The following is a 24,724-nucleotide window of genomic DNA, read 5'->3' as shown; positions in this document are numbered from 1 at the left end:
AGTGCACAGAGCCTGGGCCTGGGGGCCCGACACACCTGGGTTTGAATCTAATCCCCGTCACTTATGAGCTGGGTGACCGCCATGTCTTCAGCCTCAGGTTCCTCTATGCAAAGAAAGAATAATAATGTGACCTTGCAGGGTAGCTATCAGAACAAGGTTATGGATGCTCAGGAGATAGATGGTCCCCAAAAGTATCAACTATTCTCCTCCCCGTCGCCCTCCTCCCCCTCCTCGCCATTCCTAACACTGTCCTAATGCTCACATTCTGTGAGTCTTCAATGCACGTGTGTGCCTGGCGTGCATTTGTAATGCAGGCACGTGAAATGCAAATCATAGTTTCCGTTAGTGCAAAGCTCGTCAGTCAGTCTTGGTGGTGAGTGTCCTACACACCCCTTCTGTATCAGGTGCTTCCTTTCTAAGTGCTTTGACATGTATCAGTTCACTAGTCCCCGGAACCGCCCTGTGAGGGAGCATTACGAGAATCCCATTTTCCAGACGAAGAAGCCATTCAAGTGACTCTTTAAGTGAAACAGTTTATGAAATCTGCTGACAGCTCGCCCAAGTGGCTATCCCTCCAGCCGGGAGTTGAATCTCAATCTGTTTGATTCGTGAGCCACGGTGGTGATGGATGGCCAGAAAAAAAAGAATGGAGGAAGTGGAGCCCTTGTCGCATCTCAGCCCCCTGGGCAGCCTCGGCAAGCAAGCAGAGGTGTAGAGCCACTGAGGGGGGGGAGACGAAGAGGAGAGCGCCATGTGCCCATGAACCTCTGCTGGTCCCCTTGTCAGTGCAGGCACGACACTGTCCTCCCCCTGCTCAGCCCAGCTCCTCTTCTCTTCAGGCTGCACTGAAGGCGGGACCTCAGCCTCCGAACTACCCACACAGGGAAGCCGTCGTCATGGTGTTCTTGTTTCTGCCACATCAGGGGTGGATCGAGAGCGAGAAAGTTGCCCACAGGGTGGGAGAGAGGAAGGGACGTTTGTCTCATTCTCTTCCTCCTCTGGGCATTGCCTTAAAATGGGAGTTGCTGATTTTTAACCTGAAGCCCTGAACACACAGACTTGTGGGATGTAGTCACAAAGTGACCCTCCCGCCTCTCTCACGTCGATTCAGTGGGGCTGATTCTTCCCTCGGCTCTAGAGGAGCACCCTGATGACCTCTGTGGGCTCTCTGGTCTCTCAGTAATACAAGGGTCTCCGGCCAGTAGAACCTCTCTCTGTCTGGTCCCAAATGATAGTCAAACCTTCTGACCGTAAGCAAAATGACAGCAGCTCTCCAGCCCTAGCTCAGCTCTCTTGCGAAGCCCTGGAGAGAGGTACAGCTGGTCTCTTTTCTCCTTTGCTGCCCTCCTCCCCCACGCTGCAGTTTTGGAGAGGGAGCAGGGGAGTTAGATGAGGTAGAAGAGTTCTTACTTGACTGGTAAAGGCATGAGATGGCACAGACTCTCTCGGCTTGGGGCATGTTCAAGGCTGGGTCTTTCTCCCATTGAGCCTTTCTTGGGTTCTCCAGAGACCCCTCCATCCCCAGTGCTTTCTAATTGTAGTTCCCTTCTTGTGGGTTTTGCACCCTTTCATGGTTCCTTCCTCAAACTCATGGGAATCCAGTGGTTTTCCCCCAGCTTCTCTTTGCCCAGGCTCCTTCACCCTTCCTTGCAGCCATCTTGGATGGCAGCCATCTTGAATGGGACCTAAGTCACTTCCATGCCAGCACTCTCAGGCTTGGCTCACTGGTCTATGGAAATGCTCCTGCCTCCCTTGCCCCAACAAACTCTGGCAGTGCAAGCCAATGGCAGAGCAGCAGCAAACTCTCCTTCACTCCCACCACCTGAGCAAGTAGCCAACATCTCTCTCCTTTTAGATTTTCTAGGCCATAGTTACACATCAGGCCACTGGGCTCCCAAGATGCATTGAATCCTCTCTCACTAAACTTGAGGTTTGGGGCAGGGATTTCCCCCCTCCCCACCTTCTGTGGAATAAAGTTTTTTGGCTGAGGAAGATTTGCCCTGAGCTAACATCCACTACCAATCTTCCCCTTTTTGTATGTGAGCCACCACCACAGCACGGCCACTGATAGATGAGTGGTGTAGGTCTGCGGCCAGGAACCAAACCCAGGCTGCCAAAGCACAGCATGCTGAACTTAACCACTAGGCCACCAGAGCTAGCCTGGAATAAAGTATTTTTAATAACTAGGGGCACATCAGAAGCCCTTTCACACATTCCGCTTCACAAATCTCTTACAATCTTCAACTCAATTAACAGTCTCACCATCGTTGTGAGTGAGCTCTTTAGAAGTCATGAATCCAGTTCACCATCACCTCATTACTCTAAGTCTTACACGGTGCTCTGCTTACAATTTTGGAATACTGTATAGTATCTGCTGTCTTAGGGATCTCTCTCTCTCTCGATATATATATGTATATATATAATTTATAGATATAGAATATATACATATGCACATATATATAATACATAAAATGCTTATATAGTATATATGATTAATTTTTTTACCCAAGAGTATCATACTATAGTCAATTTCCTGAATTTTTGCATTTATCACTTAATAATTAATCTTGAAAAGCTTTCTGTATTGAACATGCAGAGCTTCCTCATACTTAATAGTTACAGAGTATTCATTCTATCATATGGCTGAACCCTAGTTTATTTAACTGGTCCCCCATTGGTCATTTAGGTTGCTTGCTGTTCCTTGCAATTGTATATAGTGCTGCAGGCATCTCCTTCATGTGCATCTTGTATAGTGTTGTGAATATATCCATAGATTACATTCCTAGCCATGGAATTACTAGGTCATGGAATAGTTGTGTTTTGAATTTTGGTGAGTGTCACCAAATAGATCTGTACACTCACTTTCACTGGTGAGAGTGCCTGTGTCTCACAACCTTGCTAGCCGTGAATAATCATTCATATTTTCTCTCTAAGTCTGGCTAGGGAGTTACAAATTATACTGGTGAATTTTCTTTACTGTATGCTTGTTTTCTTTTTGTTAATTTCTGCTGTTATCTTATATTTTCTTCCTCCTATTTGGGGAAAAGGATTTCATTGGCATTCCTCTTTCATCTTCTTGAGATAGGTAGTTAGATCATTTACTTTCAACTTTTCTTTTTTTCGAATATATGCTCTTAAGGCTGTAATTTTCCTTCTAAGTTAACTTTGCTAGTCCCTGACAAGTTTTGATAAGCCGTGTTTTCATCACCATTCAGTTCAACAGACAAAGAGAAAATCTTAAACTGTCAGAGGGAAAAAAGTCACATTAGCTTCAAAGTAATTCTGCATATATTTTAAACCCAAAAATAGTATTATTATTCCTTTTTACACTTACTATTTAGTTTTACCCACATAATTACCCTTTTTATTCCTTTTCCTCTTTATATTTCTGTGCTTTAGTACTGGATCATTCTGCCCGAAGCATCTCTTTAGGATTTATTTTGATGCAAGTTTGCTGATGACAGGTTTCCTCAGTTTTTGTTTGTCTGAAAATATTTTTATTTTGCCTTCAGTGTTGAAGGATATTTCTGCTGGGTATGAAATTCTAAGTTGATTCCTTTCTTTAAGCATTTTTAAAGTGTCATCATATTATGTTCTGACTTTCATCATTCCTGTTTCTGATGTCTTCTTTTTTGTCATAGTCTTGCCTCTTGATATGTCTGGTAACTTTTGATTGAAGACTAGAGATTTGTATGGAAAATTGTAGAAGCTCTTGATGGTGTTATCTTCCCCCAAATAGGATTTACTTTTCCTTTTGTCAGTCTGTTAGGCAGGAGAACATTGCCTACATGCAGTCATGAATTGAGCTGATTTGAAGATGGTTTCAATTTTTGTGAAGGCAGATCTCTTGTTTGTTCACCTAGAGTGTGAGCCTTTCTAGGTCCTCACTTTGAAAGACCTGGGATGTTTGCCAGATCTGTCCTCCTGGGTGAACACTCAACTCTAATCTTTTATCCAGAGCATCATGAGTCTTCTGTAAGAGCTTCACAGCCTTTTTCTCAGCCTCTTGGACCCACACTCCATATGGACTGGCTCGTGTTTCAAGTGGAAAAGTTGTACAAAATGTCAGGCTTGTGTCAATGCATTTTCTTTAACTTCAGGCCTTAACCTCTAAAATCTTGGTTTAATTGATTTCTTTGCAATGTCCACAAAGAGATAGTTTACATTTTATCCAGCTGTTCTAGTTATTTTCAACAGGAGGCTGGGTCTAAACTAAGCTAGTTCACCATAGCCAGAAATGGAAGTCTAACCTCTCTTTTTATCCCATTGATTGATTGATTTTTTTTATCAGCATTAAACTGTTTTGATTGTTGTAGCTACATAATGCATATAAGTATCTGGTAGTTCCTGCTCATCTATCTTTATTTTAAAAGAATTTTCCTGGCTCTTCTCAGTGTTGCTTCCTCTAAACAGACCCTGGAATCATGTGTCCTCTTCTAAAGACAACTCATTGCATTGAATTCATAGATTAATTTAGGGAGAGTTGACATTTCTATGGCATTATGTTCCTATCTAGAAACATGATATATTATTTTATTTATCAGTCTTATGTCCTTCAATAGTTTTAAGGTTTTCTTTATATAGCACCAGCACATAACTTGTTAAGTTTATTCCCCTATAGTTTACCATTTTGTTGGTGCATAGATAGGATTTTTTCCCAGGCATTATATTTTCCAACTAGCTACTGTATTATAGTTGTTGATTTTTTTATATGTTATTTTTGTGTCCACCTATTTATCTCAACACTTACATTATTTCTAATGGTTTTATCAGCTGATCTTTTTTTTTTTTAATTTTATTTTTCCTTCTTCTCCCCAAAACCCACCCCCCCCCCAGTACATAGTTGTATATTCTAGTTGTAGGTCCCTCTAGTTGTGGCATGTGGGACGCCACCTCAGCATGGCTTGATGAGCAGCACCGTGTGGGTGCCCAGGATCCAAACTGGTGAAACCCTGGGCTGCTGAAGTGGAACATGGGAACTTAACCATTTGGCCATGGGGCCGGCCCTCAGCTGGTCTTGATCTAGGCATCCATATGTCTTCAGTCTTTCACAACTGATGATGATGATGAACCTCAAAAAAGTCTCATGTCACTGATGTAAGAAATTTTGCTTTATATATGAGGCCCTGAAATTTCCTGGAGCGTCATTGCTCATATAGAAAACTTAGTCTTGAAAATCATGTTGATGTAGCAAGGAGAGCAATCAGGGCTGAGCAGAGCCCAGGTTCCAAAGCTTCCTTTATTCTCAGCAGAGGTAGGGGAGGAACTCTTTCGAGTTGGGGCAGTTTGGAATTCTCTGTGTCTATATAGGGGGACCTTTGTTGTACCTTAGGTAGCTGGGGTGATAATGCCTTTGAAACTTTTGAACAAGCCCTGACAATACTTCTAAGAGTGCTAAAATATTTCATTTCCTTTAACCCAGAAATTCCACCTGCAGGAATCTATCCTGAGAAAATACTTGCAGATGTCCACGGATATTTAGCTACAAGGATGTTTATTCATCGTTGCTTACAACAGGGAAAATTTTGGAAACAATCTAACTGTTCAGCAGTAAAGAAATGGTTATATCAGTTCTGGCGTATTCAAATCAGAGAATATATATTTTGAAGATATTAAAAATAGTGCAGAAAATATTGATATTACGGAAAGTGAAATCAGGCTATACTATGGAGTGCGCAGTATGGTTGCATTTGTAATGCATAGAAAAATGTTAATTTGCATAGAAAAGTTCTGCAAAGAAAATAATATTAATGATATGGTTACTATTATCACTACTTGGTTAGTGTTCCCTGGTTAGCTGTTCTCCCACTTTACTTGGTATCTGTGGCCATGCCTTTGGAGAAACATTGTGGACACTTCACAGGGCATTTTGTTGGGTTCTCAACAAAGTCTTGGTCAGCAATGTCTCCAGCTGGACTTCTTTTTCTGGCAAGAGCAGTGGCCTTTGGTGGGTGCCCATGATTCCTCTTGGTCCCCTATGGAATCTAGTCTACCATTAACCTCTTGCCAAACCACTAGTGAGAGGAGTTTTAGTAGACACTGATCTCGGTCCACTCCAGGAGGTTTGGGCACACAGTGTCAGAGGTGTGCCAGAGCTCTGCATCCTCAGCTCTGTAGCCTGGACTCCTGGCAGACAGGCTGGCTGTGGCTTTGCTCTTAGTCTTGAGCAGGGAGTGCTTGAAATGCAGAAAGTGTACTCCTTGGGTCTTGCTATTGTCAAAGGACAGTGAGTCCTTGCCTGGCAATGCTCACATTCTCCAAAGGGCATCAGCATTGTGGCAGAGAGGGCTTGGTGGGGCCAGCATGGAAAACGGGCTACTCCTCAGCCCCCAGCCAGCAGCCTCATGACCACTTGGTGGAGTGTCTCCAACTAAGGGGGATTCCAAAATTGGGAAAGCAAGACAGTAATGACACCTAGAGGTCTCCAGGCTTCAGGTGACACACTCCCTTCTGATGCTGCACCACTGTTGGGCTTGACACTTAATAAGCACTTGACATGTTTGCTAACATTTTATTTGTTATCTGTGCCTATACAGATGCCACTCCACCCACCACAATAACACTGTTTACATCATTATGTGGAGCGGTTTAGCTCCTCAAATTATAAAAACCTACAATCTCTCCAATCCAAAAGCTTTAGTTGATACGGAGGTGAGAGAGGAGATGGGAAGGCTGAAATTTGGCAGAGGTGAAAATGAAGAAAATTTTGCAGGGGACAACTGCCATGAGGAGAGGGAATTTGCAAAGCTGGATGAGATGAGAGAGTCTGGGACATTTTGTCCCTTTTCAGGGGAAAATTTACCCTATTAAATCTTCCCTTGGCTCACTGCTCTTTGGGTTCAAGTGGTCTTACTTTCTGATTGCAGCATAGTACTGAGATGGCACGAGGTGACCCAGCCTTATTCGATTACATTTTTGTAAGTCCTCATGACAACCCTTATTAAACTCTCCCTGTTTTACAGATGAGGACACTGAGGTTCAGAGTGGTCATGTGACTTGCCCAGGAATGAAGAGAGAACTGGCATTCCAACTCTGATTTGCCTCATCCCAAAGCCTGTGTGCCATTCACTCCCCAACATAGCTGTAAATTCCAGGGATCAAAGTATGACCTTCAGGCCCTCCATCACTAAGTTACATTCTGGACAGTCACACCTGGGATTTATATCATAGTTAGGTGGTGTGAAGAAGATGCTAATTAAATGAGTAAGAAAGTTATTTTGCCAACTCCCACTGCATAACAGATGACCTCAAAACATAATGGTATAAAATGACAACTATTATATTTCACTCATAATTTTGTGGGTCAGGAATTTGGGAAGTACTCAGCTGGGTAGTTCTTGCTTGGGGTTTCTCATGCAGGTGCAGTTAGATGTTGGCTGGGGCCACAGTCATCCAAAGGCTCAACTGGGCTGGACGTCAAGGATGGTTCAATCCCATCGCCGGCAGCTGATGCTGGCTGTTGGCTGGGAGCTCAGCTGGGCTGTCAACCAGAGCACCTTTGCATGGCCTCCCAAGCAGTGTTCTCAACCAGGGGCAATTTTGCTCCCCAGGGACATTTTTGTGTATTACAACTGGGGTGCTACTGGCAGCTGGTGGATAGAGGCAGGGATGCTGCTAAACATCCTGCGGTGCATATGACAGCTCCCCACAACAAAGAATTATCCAGCCTAAAATGTTAGTAGGGCTGAGGTTGAGAAACCCTGCTCTCAGGGGAGTCAGACTTCTTACATGGGAGCCAGCTTCCCCCTGAGTGAGTTCTCAAGAGAACCAGGCAGAAATTGCATCTTCTTTTATGACCCAGCCTCCAAAGTCACAGAGCATCACTTCTTTCTTGGTCTAAGCAGTCACAAACCTGCCCAGACTCAAGGGGAGGAGACATGCATGGACCCCACCTCTCAATGGGAGGAGTGTCAAAGAATTTGTGGTCACTTTTTAACCGCCATACAATGTAATAGGGATCCGCACAGTGGGAAACAGGCAGAGCCATGGGGGTTGTCCTCTGATCACCAGCTCATCCTGCTGAGAGCTGGCCACACTGATGCTGAGTCACTAGATAAGCTCATGGGAGCAGCTGCTGTAGCTGGCTCAGAAGCCCTGTCAGGAACCCCTGCTCCCCAAACCCTTCATCAAGCACTACTGGGGTTTCCCTGGGCTAGTAGGACATGGAGACCGGGATGTCTGTGTTGGATTATCCTTCCACTCTCTTTTTCCTTTTCTCCAGTTAAACCCCGTCCATCCTCCTGACCAGCCGTTCTCTAACTGGGCTCTCACTCACGCCTGTAACCTCACCTACCTGCAAGCACCTAAGCACTCGATTGCAAGTCCTTTCATTATAGGCTTGGGCAGGGAGATGTGCCGTTAGTCATTTAATCTCCACCAGACATTTCTCCTTAATTGCTAGTCATGGATGATAATTAGCAACTGTTCATTCCTGATAATTAACAAGCTAATACTTAGAGGTAATGGCACCTGGGTAATCATCTTTCAAGGCTCAAAGCTGCTGTGTCTCTGGGCCCCAAGCTCCAAAGGATAACATCACATTTCAGAGCCCAGGAGTCAGCTGGGGCCCTGCATTTTTGCTGACGAGGGCAGAGATTGGAGAATTGACAACTCTGGTCTTTAATTTCATTTTCTTCTCTGGATATAAAAATAAGACATGTTCTTTTAGAAGCTCTGTCGAGCACAGAAAAGTATACAGGCAATCAAATATACATAACCTTCTTACCTGGAAGCATCCACCGTCAACATTTGCGTTTATTTCTTCCAGTCTATGAATTCGTTTCACCGTTGAGTTCATGTTAAATGAACATGTGGTTTTACATCCAGCTTTATTCGTCTAATATTATAGCGTAAACACCTTCTCTGGTGTAGCAGCTTATAAGAATGTCTGCCTCCCCCATCAGAACATCAAATGAACGTTGTAGATGAGGGAGGGGACTTATGGGAGGAAGCCGCAGCCACCTAAAAGCGAACGCTTGGCCAAGGGCCTGACCATGCGGGAACCAGGAAGTCATTCCCGACCAGAGCGTCTTCAAGGGGACTCCTGTCCCTGCCCCATCAACTGAAGACACTGGGTGGGAGGATGCATGCACCACATGCGTGGTTATGTAGGAAATAAGACTGGGTGTGAACTAAGATGTAAATGATGGCGTTGTTTGCAGAGTGGGGAAATACAGGTAATTTCCATCTTCTGCCTTGTAATTTTCTGTGAGGTACAGAGGAAAAAGCATTGGATCAGCATTCAGAAGATTTCCAGTTCACACTCTTGTCGGTCCATGGAACCAGCTGGCTGATCTCAGATCAGCCTCCCCTCTGGACCTTGATTTCTTTATATGCCGTTTAAGGGAAATGCGAGTCTTTCTGCCCTAACAGGTAGTTTTCAGAATCAGAAATGCTGCGTCAGCGCACCTCCATGAAACTGATACGAGAAGATTTGCCAGGTGTCTCCTAATAGTCAGCCCAGTAGGCTCAAGAGACAGCCCTGATGTAACACTTGGCCATTGACAAAGACAATCTTGCAAAACATTGTGCCCTATGCATTTCTAGATTCCCTAGTGACCTACCTTGGCTGCACCTCTTCACCTCAACACTTCTTGAACCCGTTGATTTCTTTGATAGGGAGATGGTGTAGCAGGGACATAGACTTTACCGAAGCGTAAACCTGGGTTTAAAGCCACAGCCTGTCACCCATCTGTGACGTCCTATAGGCTGCTTAACGTCTCTGAGCTTCAGTTTCCCCGTCCACAAAATGGGGCTGAATACTACCCACTTCTGGGGTTGCTGTGAGGTCCTGATGAGCTACTTTACGTAAAGGGCTTTGCGGTAGTCAGTCAACAGTATTAGTTATTTATAAGTAAATGTGATTTCAAAATAGAAGCATACCTACAGTTGTGTCATGAAGAAGAGTGTTACTTTTCACTCCGTGTGGAGTTCCCTGAATTTGGTACATGCTCTGGAAGGGGGCTCTGCAGTTTCCCGAGCCCACTCCAGCCCCCACGCTCGGCTGCTGTAGCGCTGGCGGCCAGTCAGCTTAAGCCTCTTCTTTTATTTCCTGCTTTTATAGATTCAGATCCAATCTTCTCCCCACTTCATCTTTCCAAACCCCTAAGATCCGGATCTTTTTTGTCTCTCTGCTAAGCTTACCATTCAAATTGGCGGTTCAGCTCCGGCCTCACACCAGCCGGCGTGTTTCGGAAGCCCTGATCCGTCTGCCCTGCAGGAAAACGGGCTTATTTAGCCCAGTACTGCTTACTCGTAATTCCTTATACCAGGATCATGCTTCAGATTTTTCAAAGCACAGTCATATCTGCCTTTGCGTTTGCTCTCCCAGCAGTTTGTGGAGTGGGCAGGGCAGGGCTTGTCCTTCTTCCTGGGGGGCAGCATCGTTCCCAAAGTGGATTTCACAGGACAGGACGCCATTTTGTGGACAGATAAGTTTGCAAAACACTGGAATGAGCACAGCTAAACAGGCTTTTCAGGCTTTTCACATATTCATGTGCAATGTGATTCTTCAAGACCTCGACGCGGTGCTTCCTAAGCTTTTTTTCACCAGCGTCCTTTTTGCTAGAATATTCCATGGAAGTACTGCTCCATGGAACCCACTTTGGAAAACACTCCTAGGGGTAGCACAAGAAAGGTCTTGAGAATAAGGCGGGGTGAGGTTCAAATGCAGGCACCACCACTTGCTAGCTGAGTGACCTTGAGCAAGTTTTTTAACCTCTCTGATCATCAATTTGCTCACCTATAAGATGGGGATGGTAATAGAGTTGTAAGGATTAAAATAGAGAGTCAAGTGCTCAGCAGAATGCGTAACAATGATAAACACTCAGTGTACTTTAGCTTTTATTATTATTCTCTTCTTTGTGTCACCTGGGAGAATAATGGGCCGCAGAAAGGTTAGTGGTCCACCGTGACACAGCTTTAGTGACAGAGCTGAGTATGAAGTCCAGGCCTCTTGCCTCTCAGTTCAAGCCTCTCTGCAGCATGTGGGGCTGTCACTGTCATTCGGGCATCTTATCCATTTCTTCTCTCCTTCCCTGACCCCCACTAACCATCCTTGGGGTTCTAATTCCCTTCCCTCTGGCAGATAATGGTGGTTTGCAAACCTCAAACATAAGTGAAAGTTCTTAGTAAACCACTATAAAAATCTTGATTATTGTTATCCACATCACTCTGCATCCCACTGACCATGTAGCCATCTCCCTAGGGCTCCTCCAGGCAGCCTGCCCTGCCCGCCCCCTCCTCCTGGGGACCCAGGCTCCGTCTGTTGTGATGCTGCCCCATCTGTGTTATAGTCGTGATGCCGTTGTTTCCTGTTTTCCCAGCTGGTGAACTCTGCAAGCAACAGTGCCTCCGATTCCTTTGCCTCCTCTGCAGCAGCGAGCACAGGACTCCACCCATAGTAGGTCCTTTATTAGATCCTTGTAACCCAATCAGGAGCCAAGCCGTCCCGCTCCCCACCTTCTTCCCTCCCCACCTTCTCCCCTCCCCACTACTGCAAGGAGAATGACTTGGCTTGGTGGGGAGGGCTGGCTGTTTCGCATTTCATGTTTCCGTTCTTTGTCAAAGCCAATGCAGAAGGATTGGCTTGGATTAAACCCCCATGCCCTGGGACCTGGAGGACAAGTGCCTTTGCCTCCACGCACTCACACACATCTCCAGGAAGCCAGCGTGAGGCTCGCTCTATAGATCAAACTCTCCCACGGTCAGCTGACAGGGCAGGGCCGGTGCTGTGGAATCAGGGCCAGGATGTGCCCCCTTCTTGCAAAGAGCACCCATTTTCTTCCACTTCTCCCTTCTCCGCTCCTGCAGCGGGCTCAGACTCCGCCCATGAATCAAGCCTCCAGACTAGAGTGAGGCTTCTGTCCCTTTTCAGCTGGCTCAGCCAGGATACACCTGTGTCTTAGCTGAGATATGATGCCTTGCCTTGGGTGGGTCTCCTGGGTCACCACTGGGGCCCCAAGCTTCGTGGCCCCACCTTCCATCACATGCACTGTGGCACCTGATGCTTTCCTGACCATTTACATCTTGTTTCAAAATTTCTGACTTTGTGTTATAGCAAGAGGCCAATGAGAGATGCTGACAGCCTGGCAACACTGCGAGCATGACCGCCTTAGGCGGGACCCACTGTTTGAGTTGCCCTAGGCTCCACCCTCTTCTAGAAATGGCCTTGCTGCCCCCTCCTGCCCCACTGGATGACCTCTTCTGGGCTCTCATCGTATCCTGGATGTTCCCCATCATGGCAATTACAACACCGTCGTGGAGTCACCTGCCTGCTTGGCACAGTGCTTCTCAGACTTCGGCAAATATGCAACTCACCTGGATCTTGTTGAAATGCAGATTGTGATTTAGAAAGTTGGAGGGGCCTGAGGGTCTGCATTTCTAACAAGCTCCCGGGTGATGCTGATGCTGCTGGTCCACAGATCACACTTTAAGTAGCAAAGATCAATTGTTCTCAACTTGGGCTGCACGTTAGAATCCCCAGGAGCATTTAAAAGATGCCATTGCCCCCATATGAGCCCGGCTGCACTGGAATCTCTCGGAGCGTCACCCAGGCATTAGGGATTTTTAGACACTCCCTGGGTGATTCCAGATTGCAGCTAGCGTTCAGAGCCCTGAGCTGGGCTGTGGGCATCCATCTGCCTTGCTCCTCATTTTTGCTCAGCTCCGAGCCCAGTGCCCAGCCCTGGCAGGTATCACTAGGTGTGCCCATGGCTCACCTTGTGTAGACTCTTGGCCTCTCCCGGTGGTTCAGAGCTGGCTCCTGCCAGTAGCGCATGCTGAGCAGGCCAGAGTCAGACGGTTTCTGATTCGGGGGTTTAGAAGGCCCGCTGGACTTGGACTGTGGCGTGGCTTCTTTGCTTAGGTCGACCCAGAGCTACAACTGATTAGAGTGCACGAGGAAGACACCTTCCCCAGAAGCTTTCTCTGCCCCTCCACCTCTTCCCAGAGCTGCTGCCACTTCCGCTTCTGGATCCTGCTGCTCTCTGGCAGTGTGCACTTGAGCCTCAGAGTCCTTCTCAACACAGAGTCCACCCCAGCAGAGTTCACGCCCCCATTCCTCCTGGCTGCTCCCTGAGCTCTTGGGCAGATCTCAAGCTGCATTTTGATTGCTTAGAGGGTGCCTTTGTGCTTCTAGACAGGAACTCTTCAGGAGCAGGATAGTGTTGTGTCCATCTTATCTCCCGTGTCGGCACAGTGGTTTACTGAATGAATGAATGGACGGCCTTATCCAGCAAGGGGGACTCCCAGAGAGGAAAGGGGGCCCCTCGTAGTGGCCTGTCAAGAAAGCTGTGAATTCGTGACAGAGAGAGGCAGAGGGTGGCACCCCTGTCTTGGTGGCAGGGCATCCGGGGCGCTGGCCTGCTGGTCTTCATCCATCCATTTAGCCGGGTTACTGCCCAAGGCCTCTCATCTTGTCCCCCTCTGAACCGTAGCTGCCACTGCCTGCTCCCCCTCTCTGTTCCCCGCAGAGCCCTCCCTGCAGGCCACCCACCGAACAGCGGGAAGATGAGCACCTGCGGGAGGAAGGCCCTGACGCTGCTGAGCAGCGTCTTTGCCGTCTGTGGCCTGGGCCTCCTGGGCATTGCTGTCAGCACTGACTACTGGCTGTACCTGGAGGAGGGTGTGGTCCTGCCCCAGAACCAGAGCACAGAGGTCAAGATGTCCCTGCACTCGGGCCTGTGGCGTGTCTGCTTCCTCGCAGGTAAGGGCACCGGGTTGGGGACAGCTCTGCCCCCGAGTGAGGAGCAGCCCCTCCCCCAGGGAAAACCCGCCCAAGAGGTGCCCCGCTGGGGAGAGGCGCCCTTGTGGGAAGGAGGCAGTTCACCACGGGCAGTCCTCTGGGCGGTGCTCCCTGCAGTAGCCAGGACCCATTCCAAACCTGAGCCCTACTCGCGACGTCCATTTGAACAAGTCCTCCCGTCTCGCGGGACCTGGCTCTTCCCATCTGGAGGACCCACGTAATCACGCCTTCCCCACCCTCTGCCTCGCAGGCTGGATGAGGCTGACCTCGCTCAGGTCCGAACATGCCTTTGCATGCCTTAGCTCCCTGAATTATTGATCTCAGGCCTCCCCACAACACTGCCGGGCAAGACTTATTATTATTTCCATTTTACAAGTGAGGAAATGAAGATTCAGGGGGCAAAGGAAGTCTCCTTGGCTCCACGTCCCTTGTCTTCACTAGTTTACAGGATGGGAAATACTTATTAGTTTCTCTGCTCCTATTCCAGGAAACAGCAGAGGGAAAAAGATGCAGGTCCTTCTGACTATGCAAGATGGTGCTGGCCTTGATCCTGCCTCTCTGGGCCACCTGCCAGCTTGCCAGGGCCTCTCTGGACTTTTGAGTTGTTACTCCAAGGGCTCTGTCCTTTATCCCTTTATCACAGCCCGAAAGAGCATCTCTGTGCCCGGTGAGACTGGCCGCAAGCCTGGGCTGCCAGAATCGCCAGTGTGGTCACTGAGCCCTTCCTGGAAGGCCCTGGAACCTACGTGTGCATTGAGCAGAGGGAGCTCTTGGTCCTCCCAGCTTTGGGGAGAGAGGTGTGCTTGGTACCCACCACTACTGAGCAGGGAGGACCCCTGCTTGTTGCATCTGCATTGGGAATAGCATCCAAGACTCACCTCCCCTCCCACTGCCCCAGACTGTGTGGCTTTGGTCTCTGCTTAAATCTGAAGCAGAGTTTGAAGTCACTGGCTCCCAAAGTGGTTGACCAGGCTTTTGGGGTTCTGCTCTATGATACCCACACTGGGGAATCGAAGCCAGCCATGCACTGTCATCAGCTCAGTTGGTCCCAGGGTGACAAGACGGCCACCAGGAGTTTTGCTCAACCTTGCGTTTGCAGGCTGACCGCTTTTCCTGTGGCTCTCGGTGCTTGGGTCCATCTTCACAGATGCAGTGGTATGTCTCCAGCAAAGGTGTGATGTCAGGATGTGCTCCCAACCCTTGCTGTGGGCCATCGACTAGGGACGGGAGCCCTAGGGTTGGGATCCAGCCCAGGTGCGGATACACAGCGGGTCAAGATCCTGGTAGCATTTGGAAACACCATTTGAATATACTAACTTCAAATCCATGTTCAAGAAGAACCTGGAAATGGAAATGATTCTTATCTTCCTAGGTGAGGAGCGGGGACGCTGCTTCACCATAGAATATGTGATGCCTATGAACACCCAGCTGACGTCCGAGTCCACGGTCAACGTTCTAAGTAGGTGCCTGGGACTTTCCAACTGGGCCACTGGCTGGACAGAGCGAAGCAGGGCAGAGGGAAGAGTCAGGGTGACCAGCTTGTTTCTTGAGATCTGAGGCCCTTGGACTCGGCTGGTTGTGCTGGCCAGAGCTTGCCCTGCAGATTGTTTACCCAGTGGTGGTGACAGGCTGCTGGAGTCTCCCAGTCTCCTGAGCCAGGCGAGTGAGAGGGCGTCCATCCCCAGTGTCTTAGTCTGTTGGGGCCGCTATAACAAAATGCCACAGACCGGGCAGCTTATAAACAACAGAGATTTATTTCTCTCGGTTCCAGAGACTTGAAGTCCAAGATCAAGGTGCCAGCACAGTCACGTTCTGGTGAGGCCGTCTTGCTGGTTCATAGCTGGTGCCTTCTGTCTGTGTCCTCACGTGGTGGAAGGGGCGAGGGGGCTCTGTGGGGTCTCCTTTGTAAGAGCACTAATCCCATTTATGAGGGCCATGCTCATGACCTCAGCACATCCCAGAGGCCCCACCTCCTGCTACCATCAACTGGGCATTAGGTTCCAACAGAAGATTTTGAGGGGACACAGACATTCAGACCAGAGTCCCCAGGGAACTGAACTCAGCTCCCAGTGAGAGTGACTTCCCGGCCTCAGCCTCACCAGGGCTGGTTCTGAGCCCTAGAGTGAACTTGCAGTACAATTCTGACATTAATCACCCCGAGTCGGCACAGACTCCACAGGCTAAGGGCTAAGGGCCAACCATCCTGTCAGCACTGGGAGGTCCCAGGCCATCCAAGGAGGGGCTGGAGCGCAGGGAGCTCATGCCCCGTGGGGGCTTTGGGGACCAGCTGGTAGATGCTGCCAGGAACACTCGACCCAGGAGGGTGAGTGGTGAGGAAGGCCAGTGGGAGCTGACAGCATCCTTTTGTCCCCTCGATTAGAAATGATTCGCTCGGCCACACCGTTCCCTCTGGTCAGCCTCTTCTTCATGTTCATCGGGTTTATCCTGAGCAACATCGGACACATCCGTCCCCACAGGACCATCCTGGCCTTTGTCTCCGGCATCTTTTTTATCCTCTCGGGTAAGCTGTGTTGTTTTCTTGCACACACGCTGGACTTACGCAGCTCTGCTCTGGGAAGTCCTGGTCACGGCTGTGGGTCCCTCCTCCCCCGCCCCGGCACCAGACCAGCTGAGGCGGTGACCCAGGCAGAATTGAGTCAGAGCTGGAGGAGACTTCTCGTGACCTCGGACCCACCTGTTAACGCTGGGGGAGGAGTGACCTGACAGGCTCACGCTGGGGCAGAGCTGGGGTTAGAACCCGGGTTCCTGCCTCACCCTTCACCATCACGCCCACTTACTTTTTAGTTCCCACTGATAATGAGTATTCCTGTTCTTGAAGGGGCTACGTCTTTGTGGTTTTTCATGAAAAATGAATACTGTCTGCCTTTGGAATAATGGCCCCTTCACCTCCCAGCCCTCCATTATCCTCAGGTGACTCCTGCTGTCCCCTTCACTTTCCAGTCACACCCCACACCCTGGGCCCTCCCAGGGCCCTTCAACATGGACCTGTCTTCCTGGACAGACACCAGGTTATGCTTCAGCATTCATTCTTTCTTTCATTCGTTCATCTGTTCATTCATTCACCATGTCTACCGGGCCTTATCCTGGGCTCTGGTGTCACTGCCCACAGAGAGGTCAGTGCAATGGGAGACACAAACACGCCCACAGGAAATGTGACCACAGCATGGAAAGGGCTGGGAGGGCCGTCAGCAAGGACTGTACTGGGGCCAAGAGCAGTGGCTGAGACTAAGGCCAAGAGTTGGTCAGGGAAGACTTCCAGGAGAGGGTGAGCAAGAGTGAGTTAGGGAAGTGTGGTTGGGGTGGGGGCAGGGAGGGAGCCTGGAGGAAAGAAAGAGGATGAAGCGCTGGGGAGACTAAGCACAATCACTCCTCATTGGGTCAGGAGTGTAAGGAGGGATGTGGTATGAGGAGACACGGGGGACGGCCTCTCAGGTCGCCTTATGGATTTTGGACTTGTGAGAAGCCTCAGAAGGACTAAAGCTGAGGAATGATGTGATCAGATCTGCGGATTCTAGAATGACCCCCTGGGGAGTAGAGTGGGAGGGCAGAGCAGGACAGGAGGCAGGGGGACCAGGCAGGAGGCTGTTTGAGTGGCACAGGAGAGAGGTGATGGTGGCCCAAACTGAGGGGACGATAGTAGAGAAGAGAGAAATGAGAGGATCCAAGTGACATTTGGGAGGTTATCTCATCAGGACTAGGACCAGGCTTTCAAGGGAAGAGTCAAGGGTGAGTACCAAGTTCTTGGGCGCTGGGTGGATGGTGCAGCGCATCACTGATCTGGGGATTACAGGAGAAGGAGCAGATTCAGGGCAGAGGTCATGAGTTCGTGTGGGCAATGCTGAGTTTGAGATGTCCATGGAACATCTGGGAAGAGGCGTCTAGAAGGCTGCTTGAGGTCAGGGTCTGGGGCTCATGGAAGTGGCCTGGACCAAAGAGAAAGATTTGGGAGCTGTCATCCTAGGGAGTAGGAGGGGGAACCATGGATGTGGATGAGGTTACTCACAGGGAGTGCATGGAGTGAGAAGGGAAGGGAATGTAGTAAGTAAAGTAGGCTCTTTCTCCCCTTCAAGGTGACCTGTGCATTTTCATCAGGACCCTTTTTTGGGGAGATAATTCCTCAGGCCAAAGGAGTGACTTTCTGGGCATGTATTTTAGGTGCCCTGGAGCCCTGGACTTGTTGATAAAGGGAGGAGATGCTCAGATGGAAGATAGGTAGGTGGATGGCTTGAGTAATGGATGGATGGATGGATGGATGGATGGTAGAAAGAGGAGAGGAAAAACAGCTCTTGGACGCCAGGTATTCTGATTGCCACCTGACTCCCAAGCCAATTTAGGTTTCTTTTCCCAACATTTTCTTGACAATATAGCTTGGGAGCCAAGTGGCAGTCAGCATGCCTGATGCCCAAGAGCTTTTCTTCCTTTCTCCTTCTATCCATCCATCCTTTCTTCCATTCATGTCCATCAATTTTTCAGCCCACCCACCCACCCATCTTCCACTCATTCTTCCAGTTATTAATCCATTCATCCACCCTTCCATCCATCAATCCAACAAATATTTCTTGAGCACCTGCAGTGTCCTCAGCCCACCCTCTGCAGGGTGATATTTCCACCTAGTCCAAAAGGTACCAACCCAGGGTTAAGCAATTCCTTTCTTTTCCTATGAACTTCACAAAAGTCAAGGCTATACAGTAGCTTCGAGGCACCTGAAGTTTCTCAGGAGCAGGCTACAGGATTAGAAATCTCAGATTGAACTGGGCCACGTGAAGTTATTTTAACGATAACAATAGATTTATGATTAGTATAACAATAGATTGGACCAGCAATGATTCAAGTACGAGTTTAAGTGCTGAGGATGGCTTGAATCACACTTATTTTCCTCGAACGTTCATCCTTCAACATGCCCTAGTTTAATCATGTGAATGGAATTAAACCTGAACAGCTCAAAACAGAGTAATTAATTATGTCCTGATTCAATTACAGTCACTAATTGGCGAGACTGATGGCCTGAGGCGGTCATTTGTACAGTGGCGGTAGGAGTTTGGGTCCCACTGGCCTCTTGATTTAATGCTTGCCAGAATCTGGACAAACTCTCTTTACCTCTCCCGCCTAAATCTCTCAATAGGCCACACCAGCGGTCAGGTGGGAGGCATAGACCATGGGCCACTTAGTCTCCACAGTGATGTCACCACCCACTGCTGGAGACAGCAATTGGAGGCCCCGGCTGCCTCTTCTGAGGGAGCCTATTTTATTCCTCAGTTTAGCAAAAGCCACTTGCCAGCTCAGTGGTTCTCGCTCTTAGTTACATTAGCATCACCAGGGGAACATTTAAGACAATACAGTGCCAGGAGCCCCGCCCAGGCCAAGTGACCGAGAATGCCCGGGGCTGGGGCTCAGGCGTGTATGTCTGACAGGCGATTCTAGTGGGCAGGTGGGGTGAAAGGCATCGGGCCTACCATGGCTCAGGAGGTGGCGGTCAGGGAGCTTTCTTAACCTGCAACTATTGCTTTCTAGAAGGTAACGGTCTAAGCAGGGACTTCAGGAGGAGAGTATTGTTACCACAAGGCCGGTTGCTTTCTTCTTGTACCCCAAGGGGAGGTGGGTGCCCCCTCAGCAAACTCCCCAGGCCTCTTCACTGAGCAGCCCCTTGCCCTTGACCCAGGCCTCTCTCTCGTGGTGGGCCTGGTGCTCTACATCTCCAGCATCAATGATGAGATGCTCAACAGGACCAAGGACGCAGAGACCTATTTCAACTACAAGTACGGGTGGTCATTTGCCTTCGCTGCCATCTCCTTCCTTTTAATGGAGGTAAACCCCTTCCCACAGCCTGGGTGGGGAGTGGGGCACTGCCCGGGCTGAGCGGGAGGAGGGAGACGCTCTACACACATCCTGGACCACCCACTTGACTGCCCTTCCTCCCCAGAATGTGTCACTGTCTTACCTTCTGGGGTCTGCTCCATCCAGCACGTCCCAGCGCCCTGCTCCTGTCGCCACCTCCGCATTCACTCCTCTCCCTCTCCAGCTGCTCTCGTGGCTGCGTCCTGCACAGACAGGCCCCCAGCAGTGAGCTGTCCTCTGCTTTCTCCTCACTGTAGAGTGCTGGGGTGATGTCCGTGTACCTGTTCATGAAGAGGTACACCGCCGAGGACATGTACAGGCCTCACCCAGGCTTCTACCGCCCACGTCTGAGCAACTGCTCCGATTACTCGGGCCAGTTCCTACACCCGGACGCCTGGGTGCGGGGCCGCAGCCCCTCTGACATCTCCAGCGACGCCTCCCTGCAGATGAACAGCAACTACCCAGCCTTGCTCAAGTGCCCCGACTATGACCAGATGTCATCTTCCCCCTGCTGAGCCTCGCTGCCTCCGTCCCTGGACTCTGGACAGTGGACAGCCCTTCCCATGCTCCCCTGCTGGCCTGTGAGCCCCAGGCCCTTGGTGGACAGGCCCAGGCTGCCCCTGTGCTTTGCTGTCGTCACTTGACCCATGTCGCCTCCATGCTTCCCCAGCGTAGCTCTAACTGCCCCAGGGAGTGTCAGGGGTCGGAGCCCGCGGGCAAGCTGATTGGCTGAAAGCATGGGTGTAGCCCCGCCTGTTGAGTGCCCATCTCCAGCAGCTCTCCCCTTACCTGGGAGAGGTGTTCCAGCTCCGTATTTGTCCCTGCACACCTGACCTCATGGCCCCAGGCCAAGGCCAGCTCTAAGATGCCAAATTCCTTACACACACCCAGCTGGACTTGTGTGCTGGCCAACTGGCCTGGCCCTCACGTTCATGATCTGGGCCTTCGGATCAAAAGGTGACTGCGATATGGAGGTCTGGCTGGTTTGTAATCGTCAGGCAGCGTTCCTTGTGAAACCCTTTATTCTATTTTGTCACCCACATCCCCCCATACAAGACAGCTGCCCATGCTCTCCGCCTCCCTTGCCCCCTCCGCCCGCGCAGGCTGTGAATTTTTCTCCTTCTCCTCTCACCAGAACTCAGCTGCCCCTGCCTTGGTCCCTAAGGGGCTAAGGGTGTGTCTGAAGCCACTCTGATAAAGTCACGAATAGGTGTTAATGGCTGATGAAGTCTTAATATATATGGCCCTTGATAACATATTTAACAGGGGTCTTTAAAGCCTTACCCCAAAGAAGTGACTCTGACAGAGAATTTCAGAGTTTGGCTGGTCTGAGTTGATATTACCAGGCACTGTTTCCAGCCCTGGGGATACTGTCCCTGCTCGCATGAGCAATATTTCTGGTCCCAGGCTCTAAAATCTAATCATGTAGACAGATGTCTAAACCACCTAGGTGGAAGGCAGCTTTCAAAGAGGCTTCCTGGGATTTGGAGCCGCATTTGCCAACACCTGGTGCATTTTGAGTCAAAACAAGCCAGATTTGGAATGATCCAGCTGCTCTCCTGAGGATGCCCGTGAACATTTGGGGGGTGCCAATTTAATCCTAATATAGGGCAGTGTCTGCTTCCTGGGCATGGGACATATGTAGGCAGGTAGATGCTTCTAGAAGATGAGGCAGCTTGAAGCCTGTTTTCCTGGGAGGAAACCTGAGCTGGCAGGTGTGACGCACCTTCCGTGAGGTGAGGGGGGATAGTGGAAAGGTCACTGCAGGACGTGACCCCCTTGGTTCTCCAGGCGTCTTCTCAGCTTGAGCATTTTCGGTTTTGAGATTTTGAGTAGCAAAGCAATGCCGGACTCTCGCCTGTGTATTTTTGCCGTGCCCGCTTTTCTTTCTCCTGCTCTCTTTAAGGTGTCACGAGCATCTGGTGCACAAAGCCATGGTGAGCTCTGAGCAGGAGTACAGAAACCCACACATCTGGCACGTGCAGCCTTCGGAAGGGCAGTGCGTCCATCTGCTCGGGCCACCATAGCAAAGGCCACAGACTAGGGGACTTAAACGACCAACATTTATTTTTTCCCAGTTCTGGAGGCCGGAAGTCCGAGGTCAAAGTGTCAACAGATCTGGTTTCTCCCAAGGCCTCTCCTTGGCTTGCAGATGGCCAGCTTCTCGATGTGTCCTCATAAGGTCTTTTCTCTGTGCACGTGCAGGCCCCTGGTGTCCAGATTCCCTCTGAAAAGGACACCAGTCAGACTGAATGAGAGCCCGCCCTAACAAACTCGTTTTAACTTAATCACCTGTTTAAGGGCCCTGTCTCCAAATACAGCCGCATTCTGAGGTACTGGAGGTGAGGGCCTCAGCATATGAATTTGGGGAGAGGGGCACAGTTCAGCCCGTAGCAGGCAGGTTGCTTGTAGCTGGATCATTGTATTTGATTCACAGCACAGTAGGGGGGAAAGATAAAGGAGGCCGATTCTGGTCCCGGTTTAGCTACTCTCTCTGCATGGATCCTTGGGCAATGCTTTCTGCCCTGAGGGGCTTGGCCTGATTTATTTCCAAGCCCCCCTCCAGCACACTCACTCCCAACTCTAATGATTCAGCCTCATGTAGAAAGCTCCAGATTGCCCTCATATGTGACTTTTCATCCCTCGCCTCTAGAGCCCCAATTTTCCCCTCCACTGGCACCTGCAATGACTGTTGTACTCTCTGGTCACTGTTTACAGAATAGCACGGAAACCACGTTCTCCTGGCACAGAGGAGTCGGATGGTGAACTTGGAGACCATTAGGTAGCGTTTCCAAACTGGACAGTTATTTAGATGAGCTCTACTCCAGTTCTTGTCAATGTAATGAGCTCCTCAGATGCCCTTTTCTCTCCCTCCAGCACTTTCTCTGTCACTGTGCCAGCCTTGTTTTTGTGCACATGGAAAAAATAGAATCTACTCCTGCACACAAGCTGACTGTTGACTGTGACATCATTAGGGCCTTCGGGCGCCTGGATGCTGAGCTGCTAAATCAAGCAGCTGGTACCCAGGAACGGGCAGTTTACACTTACCTTCGGGACAGGTTCTTGGTCGTTGTCTTCCCTCGTGGGGGAGGGGTGAATGTATCAATAATTGTGCAGCCACTACAGTTTTCGTTCTATCTGTAAATTAATCTCAGAACTGGGGTCTATTTGCAGCCTTTCTACAATAGAAAGACTTTTATCAGATATTAAAGTGTGCAAACTCAACTCAGAAATCATAAATTAGGGCCCCTTCCTCAATACACTTTCCGATCTTTTATTTCCTCAAGCACTTAAAAAGTACATTGATAAGTCTATTTTTTCACCCCAAGAAAATGGGAGAGGGAGACTAATACATCTCAGTCTGATGAGTTATGGGGTAAAATCACCCGGTCACCAGTCGTCAGGATGTTGGCTCCCTCCCACCAGGAACTCACCAGCCTCCTTTCTGCCCCAGGGGTGAGTCAGTGAGGCCCCCCTACTACCACCATATGGATGGTCTATTATCAGGGCTGCACATGGAGTGGAGGCCAAGTGGTCGGGGGCCCTTCTGGCAGAGTAAGGTCTCTGGATCCCACATACCGCTGCGCCAGGAACCCAGACCGCTGCTCTGCGACCCTGTGTAAGTAAAGCCTGATCTCCCTGTCTGCTCTGAAGCTGAGATGTTCTGCCTGGGCGGCCCTGCCCTGGCTATTTGCATATAGCGGGCCGTCTGCTCCCAGGCCGGCCATGGACCCCACTGTTCAGAGCCCTGACAGCCCTTGGGACCTCAGTTTTTTCATTCATATAATGAGGGAGTTGGATAAAATCATCCCCAGGCTCTGTCCCCAACTCTAAAGGCTGCAAGTTTTACAGGCAAAACCCAACCAAGCCCCAGTGATGGACCCACAGGCCCTGCCTCCTGCCAGGGGCACCGAGACGACACCCCAAAGAAAATGAAATTTGGATAAGAGAGCAGAAACTTGGGGGCCCCAAGGAAGAACAAGGTTGTATATAATGAAGTGCAAATAGCAGGCCCCGAGAGTAGCAGGAGAGAGGAGCAAAAGGCCGAAGGCAGAAGTCAGCTGCCCCGTTCCTTCCTCTCAGCCATAGGGGAAGGGGGGAGGGGCGAGCGTCTGCACCCCGTGTCTGCCCTCCTGGACCATGTATGGGGAGTGAGGCCCTGCTCCAGCCAACTCCAGAGGTTTAAGAGCAGATTCAAGGTCAAGAGGCACCAGTTTCATGCTAGAGGAAAGGCAGAGAGATGCTTTCTGGCTGAAATGTACCCAAGATGTGACTGTGTATATTAGGTGATGCAAATTCCCCAGGTGGGAGTTGGGTGAGGGGAGGGAGTTGATGGTTTCCTGGAAAAACTCATCCAAAACTGATGTGGAAGGCTCAGCCTCAGCCTTGGATCAGCAGGCGAGTCTTTTTCTCTAACAAGCTTCCAGGCGAGTCAAGGCTGTGCCCTGCTCTCGGCTCTAGGGACTGGGTCCCAGCCGTCTGAATTCTGTTAAAGTTCCAAAGGTGGTTCTAATGGGAAATGAGGGTCGAGGACCACTGGCTTAGATCTACCAGGATTTACCCTTGGAACTAGGGATAAAGCCCCTTCTCCTGAGTCTAGTCAGGGAGTAGTGGCTTTCCAAACAAAATGCAGGAGAGGAAGGGGAGATGGTGCTGGGTGGGCAATGGAGGATGCTGAAGGCCCAGGCATCATCCGTGCTCCCTCCCAGCCCACCTTGGGTGAGATGTCAAGTCCGTGGGCTCATGCCCAGTCTCTGCTCCTGAACCCTTTCCCTGATGAGCTGGTGTTCACTGGGATGCAGCAGGAGCCTGCCCTTGAGAGAGAGAACAGCAGCGCTCAGCATTCTGGAGCCAGCGTGCCCTCTGCCCAACTGTCAGGGCCCAGCGCTGGACTTCTGGCCCCGAGGAGGCCTGACGGATGCTCAGACATGACCTTGCAGCCTCGGGGCTCTGACGGTGGAGCTTAAACCAATGTTCATCACTGGTCTTTGAATAATTCATTTTACACTCATAAATTCTTTTTACACTCAGCAATCATAAAAAGGACAAGGCTTGAGGGCTTTGGAGATTTCTGATCAGACAATAAGGAGGCCATGTATCACAGTCTTCTCAGAAGACTGGACT

The 24,724-nt window shown here is 49.7% G+C and overlaps 1 protein-coding gene across 2 annotated transcripts in view; it reads left to right on the top strand.

Moving 5' to 3' along the window:
* CACNG5 (calcium voltage-gated channel auxiliary subunit gamma 5) overlaps positions 1-22,764 on the top strand; it is a 45,155-nt gene extending 22,391 nt beyond the window's left edge. The window contains exons 2-7 of one of the 2 annotated variants that reach the window (XM_046676752.1): positions 11,325-11,401; positions 13,473-13,705; positions 15,117-15,203; positions 16,125-16,265; positions 19,425-19,570; positions 19,858-22,764. In XM_046676752.1, coding sequence (XP_046532708.1) covers positions 13,510-13,705; positions 15,117-15,203; positions 16,125-16,265; positions 19,425-19,570; positions 19,858-20,115 — 828 coding nt within the window. In that variant the 5' untranslated portion in view covers positions 11,325-11,401; positions 13,473-13,509 and the 3' untranslated portion in view covers positions 20,116-22,764. The remainder of the gene's footprint in view (positions 1-11,324; positions 11,402-13,472; positions 13,706-15,116; positions 15,204-16,124; positions 16,266-19,424; positions 19,571-19,857) is intronic. The other variant, XM_046676753.1, reaches the window with a different exon arrangement.
* Positions 22,765-24,724: the final 1,960 nt, after the last annotated feature.

This window comes from Equus quagga, chromosome 11 (genome assembly GCF_021613505.1).
Source record: "Equus quagga isolate Etosha38 chromosome 11, UCLA_HA_Equagga_1.0, whole genome shotgun sequence".
In the NCBI taxonomy this organism is placed as follows: domain Eukaryota; kingdom Metazoa; phylum Chordata; class Mammalia; order Perissodactyla; family Equidae; genus Equus; species Equus quagga.
Note: the sequence above shows the minus strand (reverse complement) of the source record. Positions and strands in the feature narration are given on the sequence as shown.